The following is an 18,885-nucleotide window of genomic DNA, read 5'->3' on the forward strand; positions in this document are numbered from 1 at the left end:
TGAACGGGTGAGCTCAGAGGTTAGCCAAAACCCAATCAAGGTAAATGTGGAGAGAAGTCACAGCTATTCTCAGAAGAGAATGAGTGGGGGCAGGGGTACACAATGAATCCACACAGTGAAGCACACAATAAGTCAATTTAGAAAGGAATATATACAAATATTTACTCTAGGCCTTAAACACACACTAAACAATGAAATGAGCATGTGATCTTGCACAATAATCAATAACGGATATACATTCACCATAGGTTCTTAAAAAGCATTCAAATGACTTAAACAGTACAAGAGGTAAGTACATTAATGCAGTAACGATGGAACAAAACCACAAGTTACTTTCCCAAACTCCAACAGTTCAATCACTATGAATAATGCAGCCTTGTGCCCAAAAGTCACTGAAGACACAATGCGTCTCCAAATAATGTATCTGTAGCATTTAAGCTATAAATGTACTGTGTCAGTGATCCTTCAAAGATGATAATCAGCAATGGTACTAAGTAGATTGTGTTCTTATCTGTCAGAGGATACTACCCAGTTTCGACGACCAAAAGGCAGCGGAAAGAAACGTAAGCTACAAAGGGACTGGTTCCAAATGTTTTTCCATGGAGGACAGGGAGCGACAAATGCTTTGAGTTTACTTAACCATCTGATTCAGATTTTCCCAGTGGACTTGATGGGTCTACTGGGGGTGGGAAGGCTTGGGGTTGAGGGGATGTTTGGGGGGTGGTGGTCACTGGAGGTTGGATTTCCAGCCATTTGTTCCGATTGGAGGTGCCCAGGAGTTGCGGGTACAAGGATTCCTCTGGTCAGGTCCAGAGGCAATCCCTGGCGAAGAAATGCAAGAGAAAGATTCACTGATGCCAGCCTCTATACTATACTTCACATGACAAGGGAAGGAGAGTTCGAGCAATGGCCACCGCACACAGTAGGTGGAATGCATCCTTCCAGTCGCGGTTGAAGCTTCTCTAGGACAGGATCCCTCAATGCTGGGAGGCTGAAATGTGAAGGGAAGCGACTTGTACCACAGGCTGGCGACCATCAAATTTCCTGGCACAAACGCGGACTGACGCTTCTGGCAAGGTAACCCACGAGAGAGCTGGTCAGTCCACAGGGTGATCCAGAGACACTTCCAAAGGCTCAGGACGGCAGGATCCTCGAGAAGGCGCAGAGAACAGCTGGTCCTACTACTCCAAGGGCTGAAGCACCACTCCGGATCTTCGGAGATCAGGCAGTCCAACAGAGCTTCACCGGGCCAGACGCATGAAAGGATGACGCCTCTTCAGGATTCTTCTTCAGATCTTCAATCTGCTAGTTTACGAGGGATTCTTGCCTCCAACTCCGATCTGAAGAAATGGCTGCAGGAGTCCACTTCTTATCCAAAATCCAAACGGTAAGGATCTTCACCATTCAAACAGCAACTATTGGGTTCACTGATGCCACACACACACACTGCCACACACACACACCTGTGAAAGGGGCAGCTTTTCTGTGGGAGTGCATGACCTTCTGTGGGAGTGCATGACCTGGCAAGGCGGGAAGAAAGCCAAACTACAACATGGACAAAGAACAAGCGAAAAACCTTGTGACACAGCCATTTTAGGGCAATTAGCCACGTTAAGTAAATACAAATGAGGCCAGCAAAAATAATGATAAAAATATATATCTGCTGCCACCAGCTTTTCTTTAGGCACATATAAAAGTAACCAAAAATCGCAAGTGTAAAATGCTAGGGTGATACAAAAGTATCCCCATTGGACTGCATAGTAATATGTGGTGTGCAATGTTAAAAAGCTACAAAATTTTGAAAGATAAAAGAGAAACATGGTTTCTAGTACTGACAGTCTGAAGGACTGATCAGTTTCCCCAAAATAAATGACCGAAATGCTGGGCAAGTGAAGGTGAAGGCTTTTTAGTTCCACTCAAAAAGGTAAGCAAAAAGATTGCAGGTACACAGAAACTATGGAGGGAAAGTTGCTAACAGAAAAATCTTTCTTAACAGTCAGGACTTTGAAATAGCACTGATATTGGACGACAACAAACTCAGGTACTTCTTGTGCTCCCAATGAATGGGCACGTGAAAGGTGGCATCCTGTCCTGTAAATCGAATCCTTGGAGAATCTGAGAGAGTTACCATCCTGAATTTGTCCTTTTGCAGGTACAAATTCAGAAGCCTCAGAACAAATATTGGGTGCAAATCCCTGTCCTCCTTCGGAAACAGAAAATACATCTAGTACCACCCCTTGTCTCGCTCTGAGCGCAGGACCAGTTCTATTGTGCTCTTTGGGAGAAACCGACAGACCTCCTCCAAGCCTATGTGGTCCACAGGCAAGGCAGTGGTTTAAAGAAAGTGGTCTGGGGGTCATTGAATGAAAGGGAGACCATAACCCTGCTGAACCACCAGGAAGGCCCAGGCATCGGATGTAGCTCAAGATCATTTGGCGCCGAACAGGGAAATCGCTGAACAGGGAAATTCTCACTCCTACAGGAGAATTGTGGCAGTCATCTTCTACAGAGGCTCAGAGCCCTGGGAGGCCTGAGGGGCAGTGGCCACAGCTGTTCATCTTTGGGTGTAGCTCTGCTCAATAGTCACTCAAAGCAGTTTACCCTGTAGTCTTCACTGTAACCTCTACCATAGGGGCGAAAGAACCAACCCCTTGCAGATGGTGCAGAGGGTAGCTGCGCTGCCAAACCAAAACACTTTGCCATCACCTTGGGACTTGGACCGTGGTAAGTTGTCTTCGGTGACGGCCCCAAACAGTTTGTCCATCGAAGGGTATATAGAGTAATTTTGCCTCTACATCCTGCGCAAAGCTTGATGTGTTCAACCATGAGTGAAGTCACAGTAACGAACTTGTGGCCATGGAGCACCCCACACAGTCAGCTGTGTTAACACCCGATTGCAGGATCTGGCAGGAAGACTCCATGGCAGCCTGAACTAACGCAGGAAAAACCTCTGTCATATCCCCCTCATGAATGTGTTCCGCCACGTTAGCTACTCCAAATCAAAGGCTGAAAGAGAACTTGGCCAAAGTGGAGGAGGAATTCAATGCTTGGAGCGCAAGGCTACCAGAGGCGAACACCTTCTTACCTCAGGCGTTCAGTCTCTGACTCCCTCAGACAAACGGTAGAGAAGGTAAGTTGAATGTCATCAAATTAGCAGTCGTCGGCAGAACCATCAAACTCATGGGAGACATGGGTGGACAAAAAAGCCAGATCTGATGAGGCTTAACAATGCTTCCTTGCCAGCTCCCAGTCAACTGCGGTTGTAGATGGCGGCCTTTCCCACACCTCTAGCACCAGGGCTTCCGCAGCTACACGGAATCGTAGCAAGGTCTCGTTCTTAGGTCCTTCATCCAGAAAGTCAAACTGAACCTTCATGCTGAACGGTGCTGATAACCACAGGGTGTCTGCAACCTTGGTCATTAACCTCTGGAAGGATGTCTGAGGTCTGCCCAGAGTCTGAGCTGGAAGGATATCCTGCTGAGGGGAGATATCAAGAGCGCTGGTCTCCTAAAATTTTGAGGCCAGGAATTGGACGTCTCCCCATCTCTGTAAATTTCCCCTGGGAAGTCTCTATCCTTTCTGGAATCCATAGGTTTCATCATAAAGGGAGGGTAGGATTACTCCCTCTTCATCATGAATCTGGCTCATTTTAGTCACAAAGATGTCCAGCATCTTCAAGCGGGAAGCTTTCCCATTCCTCCGGCGAGGAGTATTGGGTGGGAAACAGCACCTTTGGCGCAGCTGATGTGGAGTGTCTAGAGCAATGACTCATCCTAGGCGGATGAAGAATGATCATGTGAAGAATCGCCCAGTGAGCAAGACTGATTGCGGTGCTTCTCGTCTCTCTTTGCAGGAGACCTGCCTCTGGTAGGTGCCCGACGACGATCGATCTTGATTGAGACAGCAAGCCCTCACCAGATTCAATGTTGAGGTCATTGAAGAGATACGCAACCCTATCCAGGAGAAGTTTGGGATGTATGGATTGGCATGACCCACAATCGTTGACGTTGTGCCTCTCCCCTAAGCAGTACAAACAAATACAATGTTGATTCGACACCACCATCTGCAATCCAGTCAAGATTTGAAACCCAAGGCCTTACAGGCTTCGGCGCTCTGCCCCCCTGGTGGTGGAAAGTTTTCTGAAGATCAGTTTTGCTGTGGAAAGAATTATTATAGATGTAGCATCCGTGGTAGTAAGAAATAATAATAATAATGTCGCATTTTTTTTAGCGCTACGAAACTTCAGGCATCTGAGCGCTGCTTATTATTACCCACTGTGTGTGGTGCTCATTTTTCGACCTCTGAAGGATGAATGGCCTGGTTTGGCCCTGCCGGGATTCAAACCTGCGTCAGCAGGGTCTGCACAGATGTCAAAGCGAGCGCTCTACTCCGTGTGCCATCGGATCGGTCATGAAATACCATTAGAAATACCATGAAAAATAACCAGCTCCGAGTGCACAAATAGTAGGTCATTGGGTAGAATTCACAATGTTCCATTCTAAGAATGTTCAGTTTTGGTTACTCTGGACCCTCACAACACTTTGAGTAAGTGTGCAGTCTAATTATTAGATCAAAGCATAGACAATTATGAGACATTTTACACCTTTTATTGGTTCTTTTAATCGGTATGTCAATCTACTGAAAACAAGTATATGGTTAAACAGCTTGTATCATGTTAAAAGTACATTTGAATGTATTTTTCAAAATGTTTTCAAAAGGGAATTATCTTTAAAAAATAGCTGTGGCCTTCTTACCTAGTGAGGCATAGGATCCCGGTGGCAGAGCAGATGCTAGGCGTCCCGCTACGGTTGGTTGTCCTCCAACATGTCTCACTTTGGCACTTGTGGCAGCATTGACATCAATGTCACTTCGGGACCGCTGCAGTGTTCCTGGACTCGGAGCAGTTTTGCCACCACTTGCTGCCACTAGTAAGAAATGTAAAAATTAGATAGGACAAACCTGCTGACAAATCAAGTATCCAGGCAACACTGTAGCTCTCAGCAGTAAATCATGCAGGCACAACACACACTGTACCACAAAACTTGTGTTAATGAAAATCGGTTTAGTATAAAATGAAACCATTTTTGTGCACCACATCACATTTTATGCAATGAAAATGCACTGCTACGCAAAGAAAACACAGTTGTTCTTAAGTGAGGCCATCATGATACAAGAGACATGATATGGCATTTGGAAACTGTGCTGGACTTTATTAGAATCTGACAAACGTTTTCTAGTTCTAAATCATATCTACAAAACAATTGCATGCTTCTCATTACAGGGCAAGTGTTAGGGAGAGTTCTCATAAAAGGCTAATTTCCCTTACCTAATGAGTCCCCCTCAGCAGCTTTGCTGGATTTTCTAGGATTTATTTTTTCCACCTGGTAAGAGTGTAAGCCTTTTTCCCACTCTTACATGTGTTTTGCTGTGTGTATTTTCACTTTTTGTGTGATCTTGAGCACTGGAGCCTCACCCACTCCATGGCCTCATTTTCATGCGTGTTACACAACACCTTCAGTGCAGTGACACTGGTTGTCTTTGAGACTTCCCACTGAATCCATGCATTTTCTGGGGCTGACTACTGTCCCTCAGAAAAGGTAAAGTTGCCATTAACTTTACTTGAAGTCACTTTAAACCACAGACCCAGTACACCCCATCTTACATGGAGTATTGGAAAGGGTTAACTCTTATCCCTTTTTGTCTGTGCCTCTTGGAGCATTGTTTCGCTCCCTTTACATCAAGACTTGGCTGGTGGCAGTGGTCACTAGCCTAACTTTTCTACCGCGATTATCTTATATAAACGTGGTAATGTTTTAGGCTATTATATTAGCCTTGAACATAAACCCGCTTGACCAAATACATTTTATTTTGGCTCCGGCTGGGTTTATTCGCCATTTCTTTTTGTTAAAGTATTTCTCGTGTTTTTCTCTGCGCGCCAAACCAGGGATGATTCCTTTGTTCGCTGTCTTTTCGCGGGCTTCTGCACAGAAGCCCTCCTCAAGGCGCCTGAAAGTCTGGGTAGGCAGGATGTGAGGGAGGGATCTTCGGACCCCTAGCCAATCTTGTCTGATTGGCTAAGGGGACTGTCCTTGCCAGGACAGCCACCCTGCTGTGTGACTGACAGCCAGGCTGTATGAATGGGGGAAAACTGCATAAAAAAGCAGGTCTCTGGGACTGGAAAGGCAGAGTCACCACTGGAGCGAAAGAACCAACAAGGAACTGGCAGTAGAGGACCCCTACAACGACTGAACCACCCGGTGAAGCGCTGCTGCAGGTCCAAATCCCCAGAATCCTCCAACAGAGACGATCCTCCAGGAAACTTCGTCCCTTGAGCTGGTGGGACAACCAGTTCGCCCAAACTGCAAGCCAGGACCCCTCCTCTGGTCGGATTCGCTGTACAGAGCTACAGTGGGCCGGATAGCCAGGAAGGTCGGACCATGCTTGGGTTTTAAGGAGCGCAACTTTTATTTGTTGCTATGCTCTGCTGCTGGTCTCTTCCCTGGGTAGTGCAGGACCCTCCAGTCTTCCTATTTCTGATCAGTCCAAAAGTCGCTTCAGGAACCGTGAACCAGCAGGAACTACCAGGAATGTCCGCCTCAGCTACAGCTCCCTCTCCGTTTTAAGGTACTGGGCAAATCCGGTTGTCCGTTTCGTTCAACCGTGGTGAAAGTGTTGGAAATCTTTATCCAAACTGAGGGCTTGTCCTTCTCTTCGAACTCTAACTTTTGTATCAAACAACTTCGTCCGAAAACCGTGCTGCGAACTTTAACGCAAACTATCCTGAACTGTGTGATCTTGAGCGAAAGACGTTTGACCCATTGACTTTGGCCCTAAGCCTTTTTCTATCTGATCTCCTCACTGAAGTTCCTCTTGTTCAACTGCCCCGAGTACTTACCTGTTGGTTTGATCTAATTTCTAATAACTTATGTCTTTCCCTCCCTTTTAAATTGCTGGAGTGCCATTTCGCTCCCACTTCATTTTGTGAGCTTAACTTGTCTGGAATTTAAGGGAAGTAGTGTGGTGTATTAAGATTGTTATTTTTGACTTGCTTATAATATTGCAATGTTATACAACTGAAGAGTGAAATAAATGTATATGTTTTTACTTGAAAACCTTGAGTCAGTGTTTGCCTGAATCATAGTAATTGCTGTCCATAAATCTGGCTGCTCCGCTACTGCTAACACTGTAACTGTGTAGTAGAGGCTTGTACCAAAGGTGAATTTGTACTGTCACTTGTAGTCTTAATTGTGTGTGGTGTTCCCAAAGGGTACTGCATAGAATTTGCCTATTTATTTATTTATTTATTCGCATTTGTTAAGCGCACAGGCAGCCCGGAGGGCATCGTGGCGCTTGTTACAGATATGAAAGCCCAAGAGCAAGTAGCGCCATTAATAGTTTAATACGAAATAACCGTATCTGAAATCCCTCTGGCAAGACTTAACATTTTATCCCAGATACATTAACCAACAATTTAAATTTGTTTTAATTCCTGGCTGTACACTGATGGGAAACTGTTCGATCAATCAAAGGGGGATTTGTTCAAGTGCTTTTTACATTTCCCTAAGGCTTGGGCTACTTATCACTAGACAATGAAAATTTAATTTCATTATTTGGCAGATACTACCAAAGCCTTCCTTTTTAAATAATTGATCATGTGTTTGAGAAGGTGAAACACAAATTAGGGAAAGCTAGCTTCTGCATGGCAAATCCCTTTCGTATATAGTACGCCAATAAATTAATCACAAGTTTATGGAGCTGTGATGAGTTTGGGAAAAAAGCTAGACTAGAGTCCTGTAGTTCTTGCACCCTTTGTAGATGTTGACAGGCGCGTTAGCGCCAGCATGTCTAAGCCGGTTTGTGCCAGGGGTATTTAAATAGAATTGGTAGCATCGGGCGAAGTTTAGAATGCTATTTTATACTTGTATCTAGCTTACTAGCCTTGCTTTTTATATTTCGTCGCTGCCGTTTATCAACTTACTGCTGCTACATTTTGAATGCCATTATCTACTTAGATTTTGTTAGATCACTTCATTTTAGGAATATGTTTTTTTAATACTATTGTAGGAGTATAGACCTTGCACTGACTTAAATCAATGGAATTTGCTTGATTTGAGCTTTAATCTTACCCTTCCTCTGCATGGCACTCTGAACTACTGTGTAGTGTGCCAACTACATTACCCAAGAGCCGTGTAGTTCTTTCACCCTTTTTAGACGTGGTCAGGTGTGCCAGCGCGTTTTAGCCAGTTTGTGCCAGTTCGTGTCACGGTGAGTGACGTTTGTCTGTTTGTCCTTTACTCTGACCTGCTATTACTATGTCCACACGTTGCGAGTCAATTGCTGCGATCCAAAGGAATCACAGAGTTAGACTTACACACATTTCTGAGGAAACCACAAATTTTACTAGCAACCTGGGTGGCAAGGTAACTAATTGCACGCCCATCACAATTACACCAGACACCACTAAAGGACTCTTACTTGACATTTATAAAGACACGAGTGCTGGTGACACTCAAGTTGTGTTAGATGCTGCTACAGAACATAGTCTTAAAATGCACCTTATTAAACACACCATCACTAGTGCAACATGCTACTGAATTAGCTGATTACGTTATGGAATTTGATCTTGATTTATTAGCCATTACTGAGACATGGCTCCATGAGGCTGCCCATCAAGCACTGGAACTGGCCACCCCCACTGGTTACTCGTCTCTTCACGTTGATCGTCTGGAGAATAGAGGTGGGGGAGTGGCCCTAGTCTTTAAACAAGATCTCAATTTCTACATATCAGACACACCACACCTAAATCACAGTGAGGCTATACTTCTAAAAACAAATGTGGACTCGGTTAACACTCTCAGCTTACTGATAGTATATAGACCACCCAAAATGACGCCACAATTTGAGGAACAACTCCTTGTTGTAGGTAGGTAGGAAGTACCTCAAAACTTCAATCGCCCATCCTTATACTTGATGATCTCAAATTCCCCACCCATAAAGGTGTTAACACCCTGTACTAGGTTCTATCAAAAAATCATAAGTTATCTTCTATCCAGGCCCACGATTATCTGGTCATATCATTCTTTCTTATCTTTTGAGATTTCTTTTTCTCACTCTATCATCTCCAATTAACAACCTCATATCCTGACCAGGAACCTTAGAAAAGTTACGCATGAAGCATTTGAGGCCACAGTTACCCCACCCCCTTCCATCACTGAAGGATGATATCCCTTTAGACAAGTGTTTCCATTTTTTTAGAACTGCCACCCATCAAGCACTGGATACACTTGCACCCGTGAAATCTAGGAAAAACAAAAAATGTAATGCATTAAACTTATGGTATACACCACAAGTGTTGAGCGCTAGATTAGCTAAACCTAAGGCTGAACCTATTTGGCGAAAACTCCCCTCACATGCTAATCACGCAGCTTATAAACTTGCAGCAAAACCTTTTAAGCTAACGGTTTTCAAAGCAAAAGAGCTTAAATGCAATCACAGAATAGAATTAGCAAAGTCCCGTCCCAAAGAGTTTAACATTTTACATGAGTTGAAAGGGACCACAATTAAATCCCCAACGATGGCCGATAATGATTTGTCAGAATATTCACAATGGTGTTATAAAAAAAAAAAACAAAAAAAAACATCAACAGCACATCGCTGACCAGTTTAACATTACAGAATACTGATGTTACTCCCCCCTCCTACCCACTCTATCATCCATGAAGCAACACCTTTCAGTTCAGTTTTAAACAGGTATTGGAGGAGGAAGTTATGGAGGTAATGTGCAAGTTAAAACCCACATCATGTAAGGGAGATATTTTCCCAGCAATCATGTTTAAGGATTTTTCTAAGACACTCCTACCATCGGTCATCACATTAATCAATCGCTCTTTTCAGGAAGCGTATGTTCTTGACATTATCGAAGAGACGTGGATTACACCATTGTTAAAAAAGGAAAATCTTGACAACAGGGATGTGGCGAACTACAGACCCATCACTAATGTTCCCTTTGTGTTAAAGATACTGTACAGAACTGCATACAATTAATACCACAAGTTAATTGAGCAACAAGACATTCCTGCACCAGAACAGTCTGGTTTTCGCCCTAATCATGGGACAGAGACTGCGCTCTTGGACTTAAAGTCCAATATTGCAAAGATTATTGATGGCAGCAATATTGCATCACTTTTATTGTTAGATCTGTCTGCCGCGTTCGATTTTGCGACCACTCTCTTTTAGCAGACAGACTAATTAAAGTCAGCAACTGTACCTCCTCTGCTGCCACCTGGTTCAAATCTTTCCTTAGACCACAAACAGCAAATGTGGTTATGGGAAACGCTCAATCACGTAGAACCTCCTTGTTGTGTGTAGTTTTTCAGGGTTCCTGCCCATCGCCTCTGCTTTTCAACATTTACTCCCGACCACTATGTGATCTAATCTCCTCCGTGGAGATATTGTTCGCCAATTACTACACAGAGGACTCTAATAAGATCAACAAAGTCTTTTGATCAATTCAATCGTGGATGGCTATGAATTCGCTAGCCCTTAATAACTCTAAAACTGAGCTGCTTATTGTATTTTATTTCTTTTGTTTATATAGCGCCTTACACCAAAGCGCTGGGTATCCGAGGGACCCAACAAACAATGAACAAACTAGACTCCGAAAACAAAAGCACTTCAAGATTGCTGACAACAATATTTAAGTTTCCAGTCACGTAAAAACATTAGGAGTCTTCTCCATTCCCATCACTCGTTTAAGAATCATGTCATGTACCTCAAGACCTCCTGTGCCTACTGTGTTCATCTAATGTTGCCCATATCTATCGGAGGCAAATCGAGCACTAATTGCTGGCACCATTATTAATACATAGATGGACAACTGCAACAGCCTGCTACTAGAGACCGCCCAGGCCAACATAAAGCAGCAGGTCACACAATATGTTGCAGTACGGGCGGTAAGTGGCCTCAAACACCAGTATTCAATGTCTGAATCGTGGAGGAAACTCCACTGGCTCCCATTGGAGCAAATGATTCAATTTAAAGAATTGACCATGGTATTCAAGTGTGTTCAGGATGAGATTCCTCCTTATCTCTCACCTAGAATTAATAAGATCCCTTTAAGACGCACCATTCGCTCAAATGACACTAAGATTACATCAACCACGAGCCACCCAAAAAAGAATTGGTGGTTCAAACTTTGACATATGAGCACCGCCTTATGGAACACAACGCCATTGGACTTTAGAGAATGTGCATCAACTGCCATTTTTAAAAAGCGCTTAAAAATATTCCTTATTGACAAATGATTAGGCTAATTCCTTAATCAGCCTACCGTACCCCTCCTCCTGATGTTCTATGTTTATTTTTGTGTGTCTTGTGAGAGCCCTGAGGCCTACGGCCGTGTGGTGCGGTATAAAAACCAAATGGATAGACAGACAACAGGCTATTTACCAACGGCAAAGGGCCTCATTACAAGTTTGGTGGTATCTCTGCAATAGATCTGCAGAGATACCACCACACGGATTTACGTTACCACCACTTGGTTTGGTGGAATTACCGCTGGATTACAGGTGGTCATGGGCGGTGTTAGTACCCATTTATTGTAGTCCATAGGACTCCAAGGTAATTTCAGTGGAATTACCACTGGCAATTATTCCGCCAGAAGGTAAGTCTGATGATTTTGCATTTATTTGGCTGTAAATAGGAGGAATTACCTCCAGCATTCTGATGGAGGGTTTTCCTCTGCCTTACTTCCAAACTTTTAGTTCAGTAGTGTGGTAAACCGGTTTTGGCCACACAGCCAAACTAATGAGGCCCAAAGCATTTTGGTTCCCCTTTGAAGCAGTTCCCAGCAAGGATCTTTAAATTCCTTACAGCCTTCAATTTCCAAACATCTGAAACTTTTTTAACTCACTCTTGTATGGAACTGCCTCTTCGTCTCTAAAAGAAGCCAGGGTTGACCTATGTAGTTTCTACTTGCTGTGCATGAGAGCCTAGTTAGCCTGACACCAACAGCTAACAGGAATTATTTACAACTCCCCAGGCCAACTGGTGCAATGCAAACTGCACCTATGTGACATCAAGGCTGTGTTTGGGAATCCGAATAAAGGAGCCCTAGGAAACCTCTTGAAGCGTAATGGGTCATGTATAATTGACAAAATGGAACAAGTTACTTACCTGTAACTGTTGTTCTCCAGCATGGGTCTGGCATGGATTCACATGCTCATGAATATTCCCCGTCGTCAGGCTGGGAATCCTTGGTAAAGAAAAAATCAGTATCAGTTTCGTTTCTGATCCGTCTTTCTTAGTAGTAACCAATCACTGATTTGTTTGTTTGTTTATTTATTTATAGGGTGCCAGAAAACCACTGAGTAGCTGGGCGCGCAGAATAACAAGAATACTTAGAACTTGGTTACAGTGTTATCACATGTTGGTATTATATGTTATATACAGTAATGACATTATATACATTCTTTACTTTACATATATGTACATATTATAAACAGGAGATGCATTATGTACATTTTACCTGATAGAGTGGATAGGTGTGTATGGTATCAGTACACAATGCACAAGGTCTCAGGTTTCAAAGGTCATTACGACAGAGCCAGGTGCGGGTATGGTGCCTGAAGCTGTTGTAGGACTGATCCCGTCTTAGTTCAACTAGTAGGGCATTCCAGTACTTAGCTGCTTGCACGGGGAAGCTATTGCCTCCTGTTTTTTTTAGTCGGAATCTTGAGGTTTGGAGGCAGAAAGAGTTGGCTGTTCTGGTTGGTCGTGAAGAGGTTTTTCTTATTATTCTGTCCCTGAGGTATGGGGGGCAGCATTGTTCAGGCATTTGAATGTTAGTGTGACAATTTTAAAGGTGATCCTATCGCTAATTTCTAGCCAGTTGTAGTTTCTACGCGCATTTGAAATGTGCTCTCTGACTGGGAGGTTCAAGGCCGTTCTGAGCGCGTTGTTTTGCAGGGTTTGGAGTTTATTGATAATGTTTTTGTTAGCGCCTGCATAAAGTGTGTTGCAGTAATCCAGTTTTGAGAGGATCAGTGCATTGGCTAGGATAATGCAGCTAGCTGGCGAGAGGAAGGGTCTGCATGCTTTAATGAGTTTGCCAGTGTAGGCAGTGGATGAGGCCAGGGAGTTCACTTGTTTCTTTAAGGACAAGGTGGAGTTCAAGTAGAAACCAACGGTCTTCACCTCTTTGGCGACAGGGATTATATTGCCGTCGATTTTGAAGGAGCTATAGTTATAGAGTCGAGTTTTTTTAAGATGTTAGGTGAGCCTAGAGTGAGGATCCGTTTTTTCATCATTCAGGCAGAGCCATGGGTTGCCATCCATGCCTAAATGAGAGTGTACATTTTATTTACTAAAGCTGTATCCGTAGCGAAATTGCCCGAAAGAGGGATGAGGATCTGGGTGTCGTCTGCATAATTTGTGTAGGTGACACCCAGTCTGTCCAATTTGTCGAATAGAGGTTTAGTAAAGATATTGTACATCGTTGGCGAGACACAGGAGCCCTGTGGGACTCCACATGTTGTCTGGATAGGATCTGCAGAGTCTAAGGTGGAGAAGACTAGCATATTTCTATTGTCGAGAAAGGATTGAACCCAGGCTATAGCTTCACTTGAGAAGTGGGCGGCTGACGCTAGGTGTTTGCAAAGTACTGCGTGGTCCACTTGGTCAAAGGCCACCAACAGATCAAGGAGGATTAGCATAGCTGTGTTTCCTTTGTCGTTGAGTTCGTCAATTTGGGCTTTGACATCTATAAGTGCGGTCTCGGTGCCATGCTGGGGTCTGAAGCCAGATTGACGAGTGCCAAGGAGGTGGTTAGTCTCCAGGTATTTTTGAATTTGGAGATAGGCCACGCTGTCGATTATCTTCAGGAGGAAGGGGACTGTGGTGATGGGCCTATAGTTGGTGGGGACGGTGGGGTCCAGGGTTTGTTTTTTTAGCAGGGGGAGAACCCAGGACTCTTTTAAACTGCTTGGGACTGTGCTAGATGAGAAGGAGGCGTTGATAAGTTTGGTGACGAATGGGGCTAGGTCTCTGGCGGCATTCTTAATTATCTGTGCCGGGCAGTTTGCAGTTTGAGGGTTTCAGTGAGGCAATGATTTTTTCAGTTTCAGGAGTAGAAACTTTAGCGAATTTGAAAGGTGTTAAGCAAGGATTGGGAGTAGTCGTGGGTGTGGGCGTACCGGGAGTTTCAATGATAGGGAGCAAGGCTTTTTTAGGGTATTTTTAGATTGTAATGTTTTCACTTTATTTGCGAGGGCATTTTGGATATTGGTGCACCATTGCTCGTCTTTGGGTACATTATCGGGAGGTGGTATGGGAGATTCAAGTTCTCGCAGGATTGCAAATAATTCCTTTGTATTGGAGCACGCGTTGGAGATTCTATCGTTATAGACGTCTTTTTTAGCTTGAATGATTGTTTTCTTGTAGTTGGTAGCGCATCGTTTGAGTTTAAGTTTGTTTTCAGCTGTTGGGGTGTTTCGCCATACAGTTTCAAGCTTCCTTTTTTCCAATCTCAGTTCTTTAAGATGGGGGGTGAACCAAGTATTGAGGTGGGATTGTTGTTTACTTTTACAATTCTTCAGTGGGGCAACAGTGTCCATGGCTATGGCCACGGTGGTGGTGTATATTTTGACCACGGTATCTGGGTCAGAATCTGTTGGCAGGGCATTGATGGTTGGTAGGAGTAGGGGTAAGATATTGTCAGGTGTGATATTTTTTCTGGATCTAGTAGGCACCGATGGTGCCATTATTTTTTCAATCCTGAGCATCTTGTTGAATGTTAGCTCGAAATTAATGAGGAAGTGGTCAGTCCACGGCTGAGGTGTGATTTTGGTGATAGTAGTAGGGCAGTTGGAGGTGGCTACCCAGTCTAGTATTCTCCCTTTGTCATGGGTGGGGGTGAGAACTTTTTGGGTGAGTCTGTGTCCCTCAAGCATGGTGGCAATAGCTTGCGCTTGTTTGTCATCTGGGTCGTTAAGACCTAGGTTAAGATCACCAAGGATCATTGTCTGCGATGACTTTTTTGTGTTGCTCGCAAAGAGGCTGGATAATTCCTCTTCGAATGGGCCTTGGGGCCCTAGTGGCCTATAAATGAGATCGTTAGGGTTTGGCATGGGGATATTGGTAATTTAGCCGTCAGGAGTTTGCAGGATTTTAGGGTGGGCGGTGGTGTTAATCTTACATTCAGGTTGGATTTGGAGATGATGGCTAAGCCGCCGCCTCTGGCGTTCTGGCGGTCTAGTCTTAGTAGTTGTTACTCCTTGGGTATAAGCTAGGGAGAGGGCTGGACCTGCTGCGTCATGTAGCTAGGTTTCTGTGACTGCTAAGAGGTCGAGGTTATCTAATGTAAGGAGGTCGGATATTTCAGTGGCATGGGCCACGACTGATCTAGCATTGATCAGTGCTCCTGTTATGGAAGTTGTTTTAGGAAGACAGTTGATGTCAGAGGTAGCTAGGGTGGGTTCTTTCGTTAAGGTGCTAGCAGGTAGTTGTGTTTTGGGATGCGTTAAGTTCCTAGTCTGGTTTTTGGGAATGGTGCGACGGTTCGACCTTGCTAGGTGCCTGCGGTTCGTAGAGGGTGGAAAGTCTAGCGCAAAGCCTAGAGTTTCTATGGATTGTAGGGCAGGGTACATATTTAAATTGGTCCATAGTTACCAGCATTAGTTGTAGGAGCAGCAGTGGGGCGTATGTTGATAGTGTCGTGCTAATATGCATTATGCTGACGTATAGGGTGTTATACCTTATACTATAGCGTATAGCTGGGTAGGCTGAGAACACAAGGGCCCAGGGGTGACACGGTTGACAGGCTAAAGCAGCTACAAAAAACAATATAGTGGCATGCTAGATGCAACTATCAAGGCACGGTGTAGTGACAGGTTAAAGCAGCTAAAAAAAATATATTGTGGCAGGCTAGATGCAACTATCAAGGCACGGTGTAGGTTTAGGCTGGATACAATATCAAGGTGCAGGGTAGTGATAGGCTGAGCAATTAGAAAAACGCAATATAATGGCAGGCTAAATCACCTAAGAAACACAGTGTGATGGCAGGATGGATGCAGCTTGCAGTGGTAGTGCACTTTCAAATGACTAAATGTATGTGCACCAGTAGGGCAATACAGTAAATATAGCTAACAGTAGCTAACAGTTGATACAGCATATGACTGGGAATAGGTAGCATGTGGCAGTCATGGGAGCAGTGATCAGATATTACTGCAAGTGGTTTCACAGTTACACATTGTGGGTGCTCAGTGGTCACATGCAAATTACCTCTCTGGAGTAGAGTGCAGCGTCGGAGCACCAAAGTGGTGAGATCCAGGCTCTGGGTGGGTTCAGGTGCCAGGGAGCAAGGGCAAGTAGGGTGGTGGGCAGTACCAGTGGTGATGGGGCTAAGTGTTCTGGGGCAGACAGCAACTGGGCTCAGTCAGGACCTGAGCCTTTACACAGTGCCTTCCCACGGAGGCCGGCTCACGCCTACCCGGCGTCCTGATTGGCCTCTTAGCTGGAGAGGGAGCCAATCAGGGCTTGTAGGTGCTCTTTCCAAGGTGTGAGGAGGTGGAAGCACTCGAGGCGGCCATCTTGGAGTGGCAAAGAGCCTCGTGCTTCAGACAAAGGGCAAATGGCATCTGGTGGCTGCAGAGGGGACCAGCACCTTTCTGTGGCAGGGAACAAGGTGCAATCTTGCAGCATTCGTGTCGCGGATATTAAATATTAAATAAATAAATCCGCCGATTTTCTGCAATTTTTAAATTCGCTCGTGCTGGGCTGGGGGCGGCTGTCTTCCCTTGTAGGTGTTCTTGGAATGGAAGGCTTTTAGTGCTTTGAACACCGCCAGTAGCTCCAGTAGATTTATGTGCTTGGATGCTACGCTCGGAGTCCACACTCCGTGAGCAGTCTGATGGGATAGGTGAGCCCCCCATCCTGTGAGGGATGCGTCTGTGGTTAGAGTGGCTTCCACTGCGGGTGTGGCAAAAGGTTTCCCTATTACCATGTTTTCCTTTGTCCACCACCGCAGCGAGAGAACCAAGGCCTGCGAGACCACCACTAGATCGTCCCATTGTCCGCTGGCCCGACACCACTGGCTGTTGAGCCACTCTTGCATTGGGCGCATGCGCAGGCGCGCGTGAGGTACCAAATAAATACACAAAGCCATCATTCCTAGCAAGCGCATCGCTTTGCGCACCGTCACCTCTCGACCTGCCACATATTGGGGGATCTGAAACAGCATGTTTTGGACCCTCTCGTTGGAGGGGAAGACGAGGCCGTCCTTTGTTCGAATTAGAGCCCCTAGGAATTGTTTGACTTGGCTGGGGTCTAAGCTGGACTTCTTCTCGTTGATGGAGAAGCCCAGTTGGAACAAAAGGTCTTTTGGGTGTTTGAGAAGCATGTCTCGTAAGACTCCCCTGTTATGAGCCAGTCGTCGAGGTAAGGGTATACTGGGATGGATAACCTGTGCAGGTGGGCCGCTGCCACAGCCAGTATTTTCGTGAATACCCTTGGTGCAGATGCTATGCCGAAGGGTAGCACTCTGAACTGGTAGTGTTTGCCCTCTATCATGAACCTGAGGTATTTTCTGTGCGCTTGCAACATTAAAATATGAAAGTATGCATCTTTCATGTCCAGTGTTGTCATGTAATCTCCCTGTGATAGCAGTGGGATCACTTCCTGTAAGGTCACCATACAAAACTTTTGGGGTTTGACAAACCTGTTCTCTGGGCGCAGGTCTAATACAGGGAGCATGGTTAGATCCTTTTTGGGTACAAGGAAGTACACTGAATAAATACCTTCCGTTACCTGAGATAGAGGCACAACCTCTATAGCTCCTTTTTCCAGTAGCTGATCCACTTCTTGGAGAAGGATGGCGAGGTGTTCTGGTGTCCATGCGTCGTCCCCTCGGGGGTCTGTATGTTGGGGAACTGTTGAACTCTATTCAGTAGCCGCGGGCTACGGTGGATAGTACCCAGCGGTCTGATGTTATTCCCTCCCATGCTGGAAGAAAGGATGTTAACCGGCCCCGACCGGCGATGCATGGGAGGGGACCCGAATCTTCGCGTCACTTGGTGTTGTTGGTGGCTCTAGGGGTGGAACCCCGGCCTCTCCCCTTGCCACGGCGTTGGCCTCTCTGATTGTACTGGCCACTATTACCTTGGTAGATGTTGGCAGAATACTGTTGTTGCTGGTTTTGTTGCTGGCGTTGGCCACGAAAAAAGCGCGTGTTACCAAATCCCCGCCTGATAGGGGGCTTTGAGATTTGGTCCAAGGTCTTTATGGTGTCAAATTCTTTTTTCGCATTCTCCAGAGCGTCGCCAACTGCCTTACCAAAGAGGTTAGGACTCTTCAATGGGCTTATTAATGAGGGACGCTTGCGTTTCTGCCTTAAACCCGGAATTGCGAAGCCAGACGTGACGCTTCAGCAAAATTCCCTGTACCAAAGCACGGGGAGCCGTCTCTGCTGCATCGAGTTTATTCTTAACGATGCTTTGGATGACCAGAGAGCCTTCATTAATTTGACAAACTTAACCAATAATCAAGTTTAAAGGGGTTCAAGGGCCTCTTCGATGTCCTGCTTAAGCTTTCCCCATTGAGCATCTGCGTAGCTTGCCAATAATGTATTATTATTAGCAATTCTGGTTGAGAATGCTGCAGAGGTGGTGATTCTCTTGGCCAGGGCATAAAGCTTCTTCCCCTCTTTATCTGGGGGTGCCTCGTTGGTAGACAGTGGGACCCCAGCCCTCTTCTTAGTGTTGGTCACCACTAAGGAGTCCGGGATTGAATGACCCCTAATATATAGTGGGTCTGACTGAGAGGGTGAGAACAATTTCTCAATTCTCGGATTGACCCCTCTCACCAGTGACAAAGTGGATAGTGAGGGGGTAA

At 45.1% G+C, this 18,885-nt stretch overlaps 1 protein-coding gene across 36 annotated transcripts in view; it reads right to left on the reverse strand.

Moving 5' to 3' along the window:
- The window catches only part of CLASP2 (cytoplasmic linker associated protein 2), a 2,478,243-nt gene that overhangs the window by 1,235,315 nt on the left and 1,224,043 nt on the right, over window positions 1–18,885 (reverse strand). For all 36 annotated transcript variants that reach the window (XM_069613152.1, XM_069613157.1, XM_069613154.1 and 33 more), the window contains one exon: window positions 4,755–4,925. In XM_069613152.1, the coding sequence (XP_069469253.1) occupies window positions 4,755–4,925 (171 nt within the window). The remainder of the gene's footprint in view (window positions 1–4,754; window positions 4,926–18,885) is intronic.

The sequence above is a fragment of the Ambystoma mexicanum genome, chromosome 5p, assembly GCF_040938575.1.
Source record: "Ambystoma mexicanum isolate Mex_15411 chromosome 5p, UKY_AmexF1_1, whole genome shotgun sequence".
NCBI lineage: Eukaryota > Metazoa > Chordata > Amphibia > Caudata > Ambystomatidae > Ambystoma > Ambystoma mexicanum.